Source organism: Rhinolophus hipposideros (assembly GCF_964194185.1).
Source record: "Rhinolophus hipposideros genome assembly, chromosome: 24".
NCBI lineage: Eukaryota > Metazoa > Chordata > Mammalia > Chiroptera > Rhinolophidae > Rhinolophus > Rhinolophus hipposideros.
Genome location: NC_138070.1, coordinates 20271140 through 20286302, shown reverse-complemented (window position 1 = coordinate 20286302; position 15163 = coordinate 20271140). Strand labels below are relative to the sequence as shown.

The window sequence follows — 15163 nt, the reverse complement described above, 5'->3', positions numbered from 1 at the left end:
TTTACGTCTGTCTCCTGCACCAGCATCTTGGAGGCATGGTTAGAAAATTACTGAGTCCCTCCTAGGTGCCAGACTAGATGCTGAAGAATCAACGGTCAGCAACACACACACAGCAGCTGCCCTCTCGGAGTTTACAGTCTCGCGGAGATGAACGTTAATTAATGCCAGTCATACAAACGCAAGAGCAGAACTGTGAGAAGTGCTGAAAGGACAGGCACTGGAGCTATGCAAGTCCAAGATGTGGGATCTGACGAGATAAGTAGGAATTAACTAGGCACAGTCAGCGGGAAGAGCAAGTGCCAAGGCACGGGCAGCAAGAAACCTGGTGTCGCCGGGGAAAGGCCTGTCACTGGAGTGCAAGAGTGAGGAAGAGGATGGCAGCAGACAAGGCCAGAAACGGAAGCAGGATCTGGCTCACATGGGACCTCTCAGGTCATCACAAGCGTTTCGGCCTTCATCCTAAAGGAAGGGAAGCCATGTGATGTGGACTGAATGTATGCCCTCCCCCTCCCCCAATTCATATGCTGAAATCCTATCCCCCTGATGTGATGGTATATGGCGGTGGGACCTTTGGGAGGTAGTTAGGTTTACATGAGATCATGAGGATTAGTGCCCTTACAGGAAGAAGAGACACCAGAGCTCTCTCTGCCATGTGAGGACACAGTGAGAAGGTGGGCACCTGCAAGCCAGAAGAGGGCCCTTACAATGAACTGAATGTGTCGGCACTTTGATCTTGGACTTATCAGCCTCCAGAACTATGAGAAGTAAATGTGTTGTTTAAAGCCACTCAGTCTGCAGTATTTTGTTATAGCAGCCCAAGCTAATACACCATGGAAAGGTTTAATCAGGGGTGACACAATCAGATTTTCATTTCAAAAGGTAAACCCTGGAGGCAGGTTAGGAGAGGGCCAGGAAGGAAGCAGGGAGACCATGCCAGAGGCTGCTGCAAGATCAGGGTGAGAAATGGCCCCTTGTACTGGGGGGTGTGGTGGTGGTGATAGAAGTGACAGAGAGAAGTAGATGACTTCAGACACATTTACCACGCAAATCCAAGAAGACATGCAGGGCTAGGCTGCTAAGAGCCAAGCCTCCTTGTGAGAGGAACTGCTGGGGGGTCAGGAGATGGGGGGGAAGAGACCCCAACACTGGCTCAGGCTTTAGGTAGCAGGAGTCTGTCTCCTTGACCAAAATGTTCCTTCAGGCTCCACGATGCAGACAAAAGACATCATGAGGCTGAGTTGTGAGGAAAATCCCATAACCAAGTGTTTCTCACGCCCTCCAAATTCTTATGTAAGTTTGTGATGATGAAATTTCATTTCCAGAGAGCAGAATATGGAGAGGAAATCTGTTCTGATTATCAGAGAGTGACACATTCATTATCGTTAGAATGATGAACTGGTGGAACAAAGAACGATTTTCTAAGACTCGTGCACAGCCCTGGTACCTGGAACGCTCTGTGCACTGCTGTCTGTTTTAATTTCACAGGAGCTTTCTTCCCTTAGAAGAATCAGAGTCTGAGGTGACGCCCCCTGCACCCCTTGGCTAACAGGATCCTCTTTCCAGAGAGCTGTGCTGAGGTAGCAAAACCCACAGGCTATACATTTGTGACTCAGCCAGAGCTAGAGGACTTACTTTTCAAGGTCCAATAGGGTCATTCCAGAATTTCGAAGATAAAAGGCATAGGAGAAGTCACCTAATCTAAGCGCATTTTTACACACACACACTTAAGAGAGAGAGCTGCCTGGCCCAATCAAGCTCATTCACGAGCTTGTGCCCTCCCCCATCCTTCTTCCTTCTCCCTCCCCTCTTTCCTCTCTCTCTCTCCCACATACACACATGTATGGGGAATTTACTATGTGCCAGGGTCTGAGCTAACCACAAAGATGCTTCATCCCATTTCGCTCTCACAGCGACTCTATAAGGAGAACACAGTTATGAGTCTCACTATGCAGGTGAGAAACCCCAGTTACAGCGAGGTTAGTGCAGTTGCTGAAAGGCTCACAGACAATCCGTGGTCGCTGGCAGCTTGATGCCAGGGCCTTCATGCTGACCGTCTTTTAACAAGTAGTCCCATTCTCCTAAGGAGCTCACTGCACCCTCTGTACTTTCTGGTCGTGGAACGAGGATGGAGAGAGCAGAGGCAGCAGGAATGGGGAGTAGACACTAAAAAATATGTGCCAAACTGACATCGAAACCTGGCATCATAGCACTCCTAACCCTGATCCTAGCTAACATTTTACTGTGTGGCCACCACATACTACACACCATGCTAGTGGCCTTACATGTATTGTTCTTGCCTCATGCATTACTAGAAGTGTGTTACTTTCCAAACAGGTGGGGCTCTTCTAGTTATCGTGTCACTGACATGTAACTTAATTGTACACATGCTCTATGTGACTTCATTCCCTTGAAATATGTTGAGAAATACATATTATTCCTAATCCTCAAAACAACCCTATAAGGAAGTTATTTTTATTTCCTTTTACAAATGAAGAAACTGAGGTTTAGGAGGTTAACTAACATGTCTAAAGCAGTTCCCTGGGACAGTGCTGAAGTCAAGATCTGAAAGAAGCTGTCTGACTCTACTGGCCCCTCCACTCTCTAGGCTACGTGTTAGAAAAAAAAGCAAATTCTATGTTATGTAAATTTTTAACACAATAAATAAAACAAAAATAAAGTACAATTTAATTTTGTGTAAGTATTTTTGTGAGTAATTTTGTGAGTTCCCTTACTGTATCTGATATGATTAGAGATAACTTTTTTAAATTATGTATCTTCTTAACAATACACCTGGTATGTAATATAATCTTTATTCATGTGCTTCTCCTAACATCTCATCTCTATTTTCTATTTCCAATTGCAGAACTTGTCCATTTTTGTTCTACTGGCAAATTCCATCATGAGAAGATGTGTGGACTATTATAGGATTTATAAAACAAGTCTCTTCTTTCGACTGTTTATTTTTTTTTATGTTATTCTAATCTAAATCCAAAACTTGTCACAAGAAGGTCTCTTTTTAAACAGTAAAAGGTTAAAAAGTCCGACCTGAGTCTGTTTTACACCAAAAACGCAGTGTGCTTCCTACACTCAGAGATCAGGATTCTTGGATTAGGACTTAGGCCCTGACGGGGTTTGCCCAGGGTCATGCAGCTCACTGGAAAGAGGCAGGCGCAGACCTCTGAAGAACTGCACTGACAGGCGTGGCGCCCTCTGCACCTCGCAGAAAGGGAAGGCTCCAATGTTAACTAACCCCTTTCCCTCCCAGCACGGTGAGCAGGACAGTGCAGGAGCTCAGCCACTCACTAGCTGTTTGCTCTTTGACCAGGTAACATCTTTAAGCCTGTTTCCTCATCTGGAAAGTGGGGTGATAGTACCTGCACCTCATACAGTGTTGTGAACATGATGGTTGCAGAGTCCCTTGCACAGTAGCTGGCAGAGCCGGTACTCAATCAGTGTCGGTTTTCTGACTTGCACCAAATAAGGATTCCTCAACCTTTGCTCTTGAACCGCCCCCGAGTCCTGTCCTCCTTGGCCTGTCCTGCTCTGTATAAACCCCCTCAACCCTTTCAAATCTCTGTATTTAAGCCAATTTTATATACTTAGGAGTCTTGATACAGGGCATGGAACCCAGTCTCTCTTCACCTAAGACCTTTCAGAACAGCAATTACTAACGCTAATTACACAGTGGGATGGGTGTGTGTGTCATGAGTCAAGCCTGTTGGTCCTGCATTGAAACCCCCGCTCAAGCCCATACTGTGTAAAACACAACTTCTTTGTCCATCTGTAAAACTGTGATAAAATTTCTATTTAACTCCTAGACTATGTTGTAAGGATGAAATGAGACGACACCATGTGCATAGCGGATAATAACGAGAACGTTAAGGCTGAGAAGGTCCTTAGAGATCTGGTTAGGGGAAGTCCACAGCCTAGATGAGCTGCCCAGGGTCGCACACCATTAGCCTCTGACAAAGCACACGCCTATCAATAAATGTTTTCCACCACTTTATTCCCCGCTGTTATAAATGCATCTACTTATACTGGGAAGAAAAAAAAACTGTTTACTCCTTAAGTAAGTATACTTCATGTTGCTTACATTGTGTGGACATGAACACCTTAAAGGAAAGATGCTGCCATGTGGCGGAGAATCCATGGCAACTATGTGAAACAGGCGGAGACACGAAACACGTGAGTTAACATGAGTGTGATTGTTTGTTCTCTTACATTAAGCATTTCCAGCTGCCAAATCTACGGGTGAGAATGCACACCTTTGAGACCAAATTCAATTTCACCAGCCCTTGCAACTCAGTTGCAGCCCAATTCCAACTGTTGAGAGCCAAGCAGAAGGCTTCTGCTGACAGGACAGGCATGCATGGGCTGCAGAGTTGGACTGACCTGAGAGTAGGAGGCGGATGACGCTGTGCGCGGGCTGCGGACAAACTCCATAAAGAAGGCCCCGTCCTGAAGTCAGAGGAGGAGGAAGCAGTGGCCGCAGCAGCAGGTGCAAGGGAGCGAAGGAACAGATTGTGGACCAGTGGTGAACCATCAAGGGAAGAAGAGGGGTATGAGAGAAAAAAATAAAAATAAAAACAAGGAGGGAAGGAGAGAAATAAGGGCACATAAAGGGATGGGGGTGGGGAGTGGGGGGAGGGAAAGAAGGAGGGAGGGAAGGAAGGAGGGTGGGGAGGAGAGAGGGAGAGGGGGAGGGGGAGAGAGAGAGAGAGAGAGAGAGAGAGATCCATCCACCCAGGAAGGCAAAGCATTAGCAGGAACTCACACCTTCTTGGGCAGACTATCCCACCCGTGTGGGAGCAAGCACCTGGGTTAGAAGGTGTGTCCAAGCTCCCTCAGGTCTCCTCAGAGCCTGGCTTGGATGCTTGCACCCTCCTGCAAAGCTCTAAACTTCCTTCAGACCAATGCCAAGGGGAAGGGAAGAGGCCAAAGAGCAACTTGCAGGGGGTGGCAGGGGAGAGGCTTCGGTGGTTTCTTCCTGGCCTCCTGCCTGGCTAGGTGATCAGCAGACCTCTTGAAGAGATAGGCAGAGGCCTGAGGTTTTCAATTCTGCCTGTTACTAAACATGGCAGCCAGATGGAAGAAGAAGACTCAATGCAGGAGAAGTTTTACGTACTTAATTTTCTGAGCAAACAGGATACAAAAGCAGCAATACCTTCTCCTCCACTGTTTGTGTAACAAAATCACCAAGAAGCTGAGCCATACATAATGTCAGATACATATGCACTCACTAGGGGGAGTGGGGGGAGCTTCCTGAAGCTGTCTTCCCCTCCCCACCCGATTCTGCTGGGGTTCAAGCCATGTATTTGAAACAAAAATGACATAAAGCATTTTTCCAAAGACCCCTCTTTCCATCTTTCTTAAGGTCAAGAAGTGTCCTGTTGTCCCTTCCAAATCTGTTTACTTTTGATGCATTATCACTGAAATTCAGAAATGGCACTTGATACATCTGAAGGTCTCTGTTTTCCTACAACTTTTCTTCATTTTTAAAAGTGGAATCACTGCAATATTTGGCTATCCATTTTAACACTGCTGCTATTTTCCACAAGTCATTCTGAACTCAAGGAACCAAGCGTGGAAATATGTGGCTGAGGAGATGCAAATTCAGGTATCCCTCCACACATCCTAACACAAGAATCTGATTGGAGACGTCGGGCATTTCTGAGTATATCAGCCACGGCTCTTCACTTTGGCTCTCATAGCACCTAAGAGTAGTTTGTAAATGGTTATGGAAGTACCTACGCAAAAGCCTTGATCTTGCCTCTTGGCCCCCAAAGCCCATATTTATGTAGGTTTGCCAGTCTCTGATCTCTGTATTATATAAGCTGCCTAAAGCCCCAGTTATACTTTTTCTCAGATTTTAACCCCTCCATCCTAGTAGTCTAATTCTAGTAATTTATCCTAAAGAAACAATCAGACATATGGTCAAATAATTATATGCAAAGAGGTTATTTGCCATGTTATTTATAATTATGATACCTTGTAGAATAATTATAAAAATTTATGGAATAATTATCAAAAATTATTTTTAAAAATCAGATACCATCTACATTTTGAACAAAAAAAGTGAGTTATAAATTAAGGTCTATTCACCATGATGAAATATTATATGGTTATCTAAATCATGCTTTTGAAAAATATTTAATGATGTGGGGAAATTTTCATGATATGGAAGTAAAATAAACACATAGGTAGATATACAATCAGACCACAATTTTGAAAAGAAAATATATCTATTAAATCTTATTTGTTTCCTAGTGATAGAGACCAGATGAAAAAACATACAGTCAGCTCACCCTACATCAGAATGATACCAGATTCTGAATTTCCCAGGAGTGGACAGAGCCAAGGCCATGGGTTGTAAAAGGTATAAAAATCCTGACCTAGTGAATTTTTGGCCCCTCTGCTGTACTTGCTGTTCCATACAAAGGCCCAAAGCCTCAGGTATTGTTTTTTACTCTTGTTTTTTGGTCCTGCTTCCATTTGACTGTATTTCTCAGGAGTCTAAGCAAACTGATGGAAATTTCATTATCAAAGAGTGAGCACTCTGGTCCTGGACTTTTGTTTGTAGCGAGTTAAAAAAAAAAAAAAGTGAGCTTTCATGGAAGCTGCTTCAGTAGCTTTCTACGTTCCCCCACAGACCCCACCACACCAGGAGAGCCAAAGATGCAGCTGAAGGAAAACCAGATGGCCAGTTTCAGAGCTTGGGCCTTGACCAATACTGTTTAGCTTGACTGCTGAATATCTGCATTTAGCTAGCTGTTCGCTTCCTTACAACTGTGAGCAGGAAAGTTCCTCAATAAAAACAGGAATGCTTAAAAGTGCCCAGGGTAGACTTAATTCATCCTCAGCACATTCAATCCTGGACTCGAATGGCTCCCCATTCTCCCCTCCACATCGCATCTCTGAGAGCATGCTCCCTGCTGCAGTGGCCTCCTTTACCTTTCGTGGGCTGTCCACGTAGGTGGGAGTCATGGCAACGCTGCTGCTCTCGGTGGGCTGGGCGGAGCTCTTGCCACCATGCACAGCTGCCTGCTGTTCTCCCAGGCACCTGAAAGGAGGAAAAACACATGACTGCGGCTTGCTCAGAGACCCCTGGTGAAAGACCCACATTAGCCAAGATGGAATGAAGACAGCTATGTTGCTGTCATCTTTTGAAACAGACATTTCTGCTTTGTTTGTCCTTCAGGCCTTACATGATACCCTTAATTTCATTCGTTGTCCTGAACAATCACCTGCCCTCTATGGTAAATCAGAAAACAGCCCACTTTAAAAAGCATCTTGGCAGCATCTGGTGCTTCCCTATTACTTTAAAAAGACGAGTGACATGTTTTGAGTGACTCCATCCATGAACACCATATTTTTAATCCTCTGGAAAAGACTTTTTCTGTTTTTATTAAATATACCAGCAGAAACACATTCTGAAAATTAGGGCTGCATTAACCTCTGGCATAAACTTAATAGGGGGAAATGGGTTGACACTCTATATACATCTTGAAGGTTTATACCGTGTTTCCCCGAAAATGAGACCTAGCCGGACCATCAGCTCTAATGCATCTTTTGGAGCAAAAATTAATATAAGACCCAGTATTATTGTATATTATATTATATAAGACCCAATCTTATATTATAGTAAAATAAGACCCGGTCTTATTTTAAAATTTTAATTTTATTAATTTTTGCTCCAAAAGACACATTAGAGCTGATGGTCCGGCTAGGTCTTATCTTCGGGGAACCACGGTATGTTAATATTTCAATGTACATACTTATATTTCCCCCAAAAGAAAACCCCACACAAATCTAACAGATATCATCTCATAACAAGATATGGCTTTCTTATGACATCCCATCCCATCCCATCCTGGTTCTGATATATATACATACTTTCATGTTTATTTTCCTAATTCTTTCCATACTAAAATTAACTATGAACTATTGTAACTTAAATGCTCCTCCAAATTAGATTGTTTTATTACTAAATATTTTATTTGCTAAGTTTCAGAAGGGTCACATTATAGCCTTAAATGCTTCATTATTGTAACGACAGTGCGAGGTGCCACCCAGAACCCTCTGCTGCTGCCTTGTCGCCACAGTAGCTGGACACATTGTCCAGTTGGCTCAGCTGTCGGCCCGTCAGGGACAGCCCCAGCTGCAGAGCAGACTCATGCAAGCTCTCACCCCTCCCTGGGCTGCCACAGATAATGAATGATCAGTGAGGGAGTGGAAAGGCCTGGGCGGGCCATGTGGGTCCAACCTGGGTCATCTCTGAAGGTGGTTCTAGCTCCAGACCTCGAGTGAGGTGGCCTGAGGCTGTCGCTAGGCTTTCATCACATCTCGGCTTTTCCCTCTGCCCACTCCTGTTTCTTCTTCCCTCTCCCTTCCACAGGTGTTGAGCCCAAGACTCTCCTTAATAAACATCCTACACTTTAAACTCCACCTGCCTCCCTAGGAATCCAATCTGTTTGTTATTGACGGTAAAGTAATCTCATCCCATAGATTAAAAACCAGTTTCCACAGTAATCTGTTACATACACTCTCTCATTTTTAGTTTTTATTATGGAAACATTTCAAACATATACAAAAGTAAAGAGGAAGATATAATCGAACCCCATCTTCTCAGACCCCAAAATTATTCATTTAGAGCCAATATTGTTTCATCTGTACACCCTACCTATCCACCCCAATTATTTTGAAGCAAAACTCAGACATGATATTTCATCCATAAACACTTCAGCACATACTGTATCTCTCAAAGAAAATGTTTTTAAAAGACACAACCACAATTCTATCACCACACTCAAAAATTTTTTCCCCCCTTCTTCTGCCCCCCCCCACTCCGGTTCAAGCCGCTGTTTCTCAGTCTAGTTGTGTAGGACACAGCTCCCTGGCCCATGCTGGTGTTATGAGCCTTGCGCAACACTCAAAATTTAAAAAACATTTTCTAGTATCTAATATTTCTCCAATTATCTCCAAAAATTTCTTTAGTTTGTTCAAAACAGGATTTAACAAAGCCCCTACATTACAATAAGTTGTGTCTCTTCAGTCTTTTTTAAGCTATAAACTCTTTTCGTCTCTCCTTTTCCTTGCAACTTATTTGTTGAAGAAAGTAGCTCCTTCATCCTGTACATTTACTGTCTGGATGAGCCGATTATATCCTTTTATTGTTTATCATGTTCCTCTGCGGCCGGCACTTCCTGACAACTAGAAATTGTATCTAAAAGTTTGAGCAGTTTTAGGTTCAACTTGGGGCAAGAATTCTCCGTAAGTATGTTGTGTACTTCTGCTTCGAGACCCACAGTGTCTTGCAGTCTCTCTTGTGTGATGTTAGTTGCCACTGATGAGCTCTGCTGAACCCATTAAGTTCATTAGAAACCACACATGGTAATGTTCTATCATTCCTTTAGGTACTGTACCTATTAGCTAGAATATTGAAAAAAGAGAAAGTTCCCTACACCAATTACTTGGTGACTCTGAGGTATAATTCATACAGGAGAAGCAGAGTTTAAGTGCTTGATTCTTCCCTATTTCACTGCCTGACACGGTCTCTCCTCTCTCTCTCTCTGCCACATTGCAATGTGTTTTCCTCTGAGCCTCATACACAAACACACGCTATGACGTACTCTTGTACTTCCTGAGGGCTGCAATGGCAGGCCATGACTGGGACAGCAGTGGCAGGAAGCTGTGGTAACCCCCAAGTGTCCACTCAGATGCATCGTCCAATGCCCATGACAATCCCAATCTACTGAGCTGCCATCTACGTGCTGACCTGTGGAATTAGGGATTCAGAGACGAAAAACACCCTTTTCTTGCCCTTGGAGGTTCCTTGTCTAATGGCTCAGGGGAGGGGACTGCCACAAATAGCCGGTTTTACGTATTGTACACGGATACGTATATATGAGAACACACATGAGGGCACGCTGCCTTCTGCTGGGAGGGGGTCGGTCATCATGTGGGGGTCTCTCTGCTCTGACTCAGCTGTCATCTAACAGGAGCAGCAGAGCCTGCCGACTGGTACCTGCTGTCCAGACTGCTCACAGCCATGCTGCTAGTCAACCCAGGACCAAGATTCCAGGGGTCTGTATCTTCCACGAGAGCATGACTAAACATACCATGTCTACAGAGAAAGACTGGAAGGGAAGTGGAAGAGATAAACGGTTATGGTAAGATGGCAGGACCATGGGTAACATTTCATTCATTCTTCCTCATGTTGCTGTCACTGCTTTTCGTAATAAATAAAACTGGATCTGCTTGGTGCAGCAAAAGAAAAAGAAAGGCACACAAAAATATGCTGTGTGTGCAAATATCATATAAAGGTCAAGCTCCCTTTGCTCCGTCTCCAGCACTGAGGAAACATACCATGTCACCCAGGAACGGGCATTGGGGCAAGGAACAAATCTCGGTCTCTGTCCCGCCTCTTGCTCCGGTGTTAGCTGAGAGTCTCACCCCTCACAAGGGGACACCACCACCCCAAGCTATCTTTCCTCTTCCAATGTGAGCAGAAACAGGCTCCTAGGAGCATACTAAATGATGACTCACTAACAAATTAAAATAAGATTCCCCCATTCCCATCTTCACATGCCTCCCAGAAACATGTTCCTTGTTCTTTTTTTCAGCAGGAAGGGTCTATGATTAGTCATAGTGAGAACCTGCCAGGCAGAGCTCTGGGGTCTTTCCTTGGGCAGATGAAGGTATTTTCTGAAGAGGACTCAGAGTCCTCGGTAATGAGCCCAACCCACTCCAGCTCTCCTCCTCTCATTTGTCCCCCAGTCGCCCCACTGTGTTCTTCACTTCTCTCCCTGTATCACGTCCTTTCCATGTCATCATCACCCTCCATCCAGCCTCTGTTGCCTCTTGCCTGGACTAGTGGGAGTCTATCAGTGGGTGTCTGCCTCTTGGGGCCCATCCCATGGGCCTTCCAGTACATGGGGCTTATCTCTGAAAACACCACTTCAGGCAAAGACACTGAATGGATATTTCACGATGTTAAGGAATTGCTATAACTTTTTAGATAAATGATGGTATTATGGTTTGTTTGTTTTTAAAGAGTACTTATCTTTCAGAGATACATACTGAAATATTACAGATGAAGGGATATGATGTCTGGGAGTTAATAAGACATAAAAAAGAAGATGAAAGCAAGTGGGATATAAATGAAACAGACTGGCCATGAGATGAAAATCATTGAAGCTGGGTGATGGGTAAACAGGGATTTATTACACTAGTCTACTTTTTTTTAAATCTGTTTGAAATTTTCCATTAAAATGAAAAAAACATTCAAAGGGACAGCCTGAATCCAATTTCCCAAGCAGTCTGTAATTGCATCTCCCACCGTGCCTCATGCTTACTCCGTATTACTTTCAGAAAGCCGAATGTCTGCAGGCTCCTGCTGGGTACGACACGGACCCTCACACCAGACAGACAAGGTCTAGTCTCCTCTAACATCTTGTACAGGGACCCACTGCATCCCTTTCTCCATCATTCACATCTACTGCACACCTACTATGTGCCAGGCACAGCACACAGCCTCTGCCATCAGAGCAGAGACAAGTCAGGGGGAAGATGAGTAACTCAGCTGCAGCCTCACAAGTGCTCTATGGACGTAGGCCCAGGATGCTGAGAGGCGCAAAGGGCACTGGATCTGCCTGGGAGGATGAAGGAGGCATGGAACGTGCACCAGAGGAGGGCCCACCTACTCATGGCAATGCTTCCTCCTCTTCCCCAAGTCCCACCTTCTCTCCATGTAAATGCTTCCCTTCCTACAAGGCCAACTTAAATCTACCTCCTGTGACACTGTCCCTACTCTCCCAAGCAAGATGTAGTCCCACCAGCATCCTGAGAACTGTAGCACTTAATGTTTATAAAAGGACCACACACTCCAATGCCTTAGAGAAGCTGGTCAGGTAGCACGACTGAGGGTGTAAGACAAGTCCAAGACCAGAGGGCGTGCTGGTTCATGGAAAACCAGAGGGCACATGTCCATTCTAGAGTGCCAGCTCATCATGGCTAGGTATGACTGTGGACCCAGTATTCACTGAGCCTCTGCTATTTCAAGCAAAGCTGGATTTTATATATTGTCTATAATACAATTTTGCATTATATTATTGATGATGTATTGTTTTATATATTATATCATATAACCATGCATCATGTTACTAAAATATTAATATTTTTTCATATTAGAATATGAAGTCTGGATTTTTTTTTTTTTGAAGTCTGGATTTTTATATGAAATCTTCAAACAAAAAAAAATCTTTGGCTCAAATATTTAAAACAATATTTTGTGTTTTTGGGCAGTGAAGCTGCCCTGTAATGGTGGCTACATGTCATTATAAATTAGTCTAACCCCACAGAATGTATACCGCCAAGTGAGCGTGAACCCTGATGTAAATGAACTATGGACTTGAGTGATTATGATGTGTCGGTGTACATTTCTCAGCTGTAATTGTAACAAACGTCCCACTCTGGTGGGGATGTTGATAACAGGGCACGCTGTGCATGTGTGGAGCCAGGGTACGTCTGGGAAGTCTCTGTTCCTTCCACTCAATTTTGCTTTGAACTAAAACTGCTCCAAAAAACAGTCTGTTAAGAAAAAAAAAAAAAACAAAAAAAAACTAACAACAAAAAAAAGCACTTTGTAGGCCAAAACAAATGTATCTATAGTTGCAATTAAGCCACAGCTGCAAGTTTATAACTTCTGGCCTATTTCGTGTTACATGACATTTACCAAGTATTAACCCAGCTTTCTTTTCATGGATGTGTCTTTTTGTCATTACAGGCTCCTTGCAGATAGAAATCATATTTCACCCCAACCACAAGAGTGGCGCACTGAAAACCCTCGGGGATGTGGGATGCGGACGCGACTCTCCGACCAGGCACTTACTTCTGACTGGCCTCCATCTCCAACAGGGCAGACAGAGCTGAGGTTCCCTTCTTCCCAACCGGGGGGCCGGCTGACTCCCCGAGGGAGTGCGTGGAAATGGGTCCGGTCACCTGCAAGCCTTTCATGGAGGTCCCTTTCTAAAGCAGAGAAGAAGAAACAAGGCCATCAGCCCAAGGGGACCCCTCAGTGAACACCCTGCACAGCTCAGCATATGCTGTCACAGCTGTTGTGCTGCTGCCCATTCACTGAGGAACACGGGTTCTCAGCATTCAGTAAATGCCCCAAAACTGCTTTCCACTTGAACTGAAGGCCCCAAATGCCCATTGACTCATAAAAACCTGCCTCTTTGAGGGGGTTTACGCATATTATCTCATTTTATTCTCATCATAACTCTAGGAAGTAAATAACATTATATCTAATTTATAGAAGAAACTGAATCTCAGAGAAGTTAAGGAACTCACTGCAAATCCCACTGGAGCTGGAATTCAAACTAGTTACCTGACTTCAAAGCCAAGGTTCCTTCCACTAAACAAGCCCTCCTGGAAATGAGGCGGTGCACAACCATAAGTGATGCTGTGTACAGAAGCCGGGTGGGTGAAGAATCCTGACCTTGAAGTTAAACCATGGCTGATGATGGAGCACAACCCAGCAACGAAAAGGAATGAACCACTGATGGAAGGGACAAGTTGGATGAATCCCAGAGGCATGATGCTGAGTGACAGAAGGCAGCCTCAAAAATTGACATATTCTACAGTCCAGTTTATATGACATTTGGAAAAGACAAAAGTACACTGATGGAGAACAGACCAGCTGCTGCCATAGTGGAGTATAGCTATAAAGGGTAGCTAGAGGGAGAGTTTTTGGAGTGACAAAAACTTCTGTATCCTGATTGTGGTGGTGGTGGTGATTACATGAATCTGTATATTTGTAAAATTCATAGACCCATACACACACACACACACACACACACACAGAGCTGGGTGTCTTCAGACATATCCCATAACCCCCATGAGCCGCAGTGTCCCCACCAGGGAATGTATGGTTGAATGAATGTCCACAGGCGCTGGGAACTTTAAAAGTGGTATAAGTGATATTGTTGCTGCAATCTAACAGTATTACACAAGCAGCTGTGCTCAACAACAGGTCCCACTTGGGGTGCACGTGAGGAAGCTGTGTCCTCAGGTTGCCCTGTGCCACAGAATACTGCCCAGTGGCTGTATGTACCCAATTCCTCCCTCTTACACCCTGCCCTGGAGAGGAACACACTGTTTTGGATTTACGACAAATGCTGGACGGTTGTGGAATAAATGCACCTGCCCGTGGAGGTCCCCAAGATAGGAGACAGCTCCTGCACCCGGGACCAGGAACAGTCCCCACAGAGCCCTCACCCGCATCATGCGATCGGAGCGATGGCGCCTGCGGATCCGGTTCAAGCCCTCCACAAAGCGGATAAAGCCATCCAGGAGCTGCCACTCCTCCTCGTCTGCCCGAGGCCTGTCCCCGTAGATGTCGCAGTGGGCCTCCCCCTCTGTGATGCGCTTGGTGGCAGTGACACAGGCTGGCAGCAGCAGGAATCGGGTCCTCCAGAACTTCAGAGACTCAATTAAGCTACGGAGGACCAAATGAGAAAAATGGGGTGGTGGTGAGCAAAAGTAGATAAAGAAATCACTCCCAATGGACACGACAGCTCGACCTTCCCCTTGGAGTTGGGGCATGAGGGTCCCTCTCCCCATGATGTGCCATATTTCAGGGCTTCATTGAAAGCACAAGCTCATTCCATGTCAACTATCATTTAAAAATAAATGTTTAAAAAATGGAGGAAAGAAACACAACCACCACAAGCTCAGAAGGAAGAACTCAAATGCTGTGTTTACACCCCAGAGATGCCAGAATGCTTCTGTGCACTTGGGCCCATTGGAGTTATGGCTTTTTATCATCGTGATCATAAATCATGCATAAAAATTCAAAACAAAACACAAGTAGTCAGGAAAATGTTAAGAACATGATCTGCACTGATATTCCATCAAAGAGGTCATCATCACCAAGGTTTTGTTGTTTGTTTTTATGTGGAAAATATACACAACTAAGTTTACCACTTTAAAGATCTTTAAGTGTACATTTCAACGGGATTTCCAGTCAAGACGGCAGAGTAGTTGAAAAAAAAATTATTTAAAAAAGATAAAAAAATAAAACCTCAATATGGGAGAAAAAGTGTACATTTCAGCAGCATTAAGTACCTTCACACTGTTGTGCAACCATCACCACCATCCATCT

The 15163-nt window shown here is 44.5% G+C and overlaps 1 protein-coding gene across 15 annotated transcripts in view; it reads right to left on the bottom strand.

Annotated features, from left to right (window-relative positions):
- The window catches only part of DEPDC5 (DEP domain containing 5, GATOR1 subcomplex subunit), a 110190-nt gene that overhangs the window by 30937 nt on the left and 64090 nt on the right, over positions 1 to 15163 (bottom strand). For 9 of the 15 annotated variants that reach the window (XM_081037150.1, XM_081037143.1, XM_081037152.1 and 6 more), the window contains 4 exons: positions 14278 to 14497; positions 12890 to 13026; positions 6952 to 7060; positions 4393 to 4458 (listed from right to left, as the gene is read on the bottom strand). In XM_081037150.1, the coding sequence (XP_080893276.1) occupies positions 4393 to 4458; positions 6952 to 7060; positions 12890 to 13026; positions 14278 to 14497 (532 nt within the window). The remainder of the gene's footprint in view (positions 1 to 4392; positions 4459 to 6951; positions 7061 to 12889; positions 13027 to 14277; positions 14498 to 15163) is intronic. The other 6 variants (XM_081037144.1, XM_081037157.1, XM_081037156.1 and 3 more) reach the window with 1 other exon arrangement.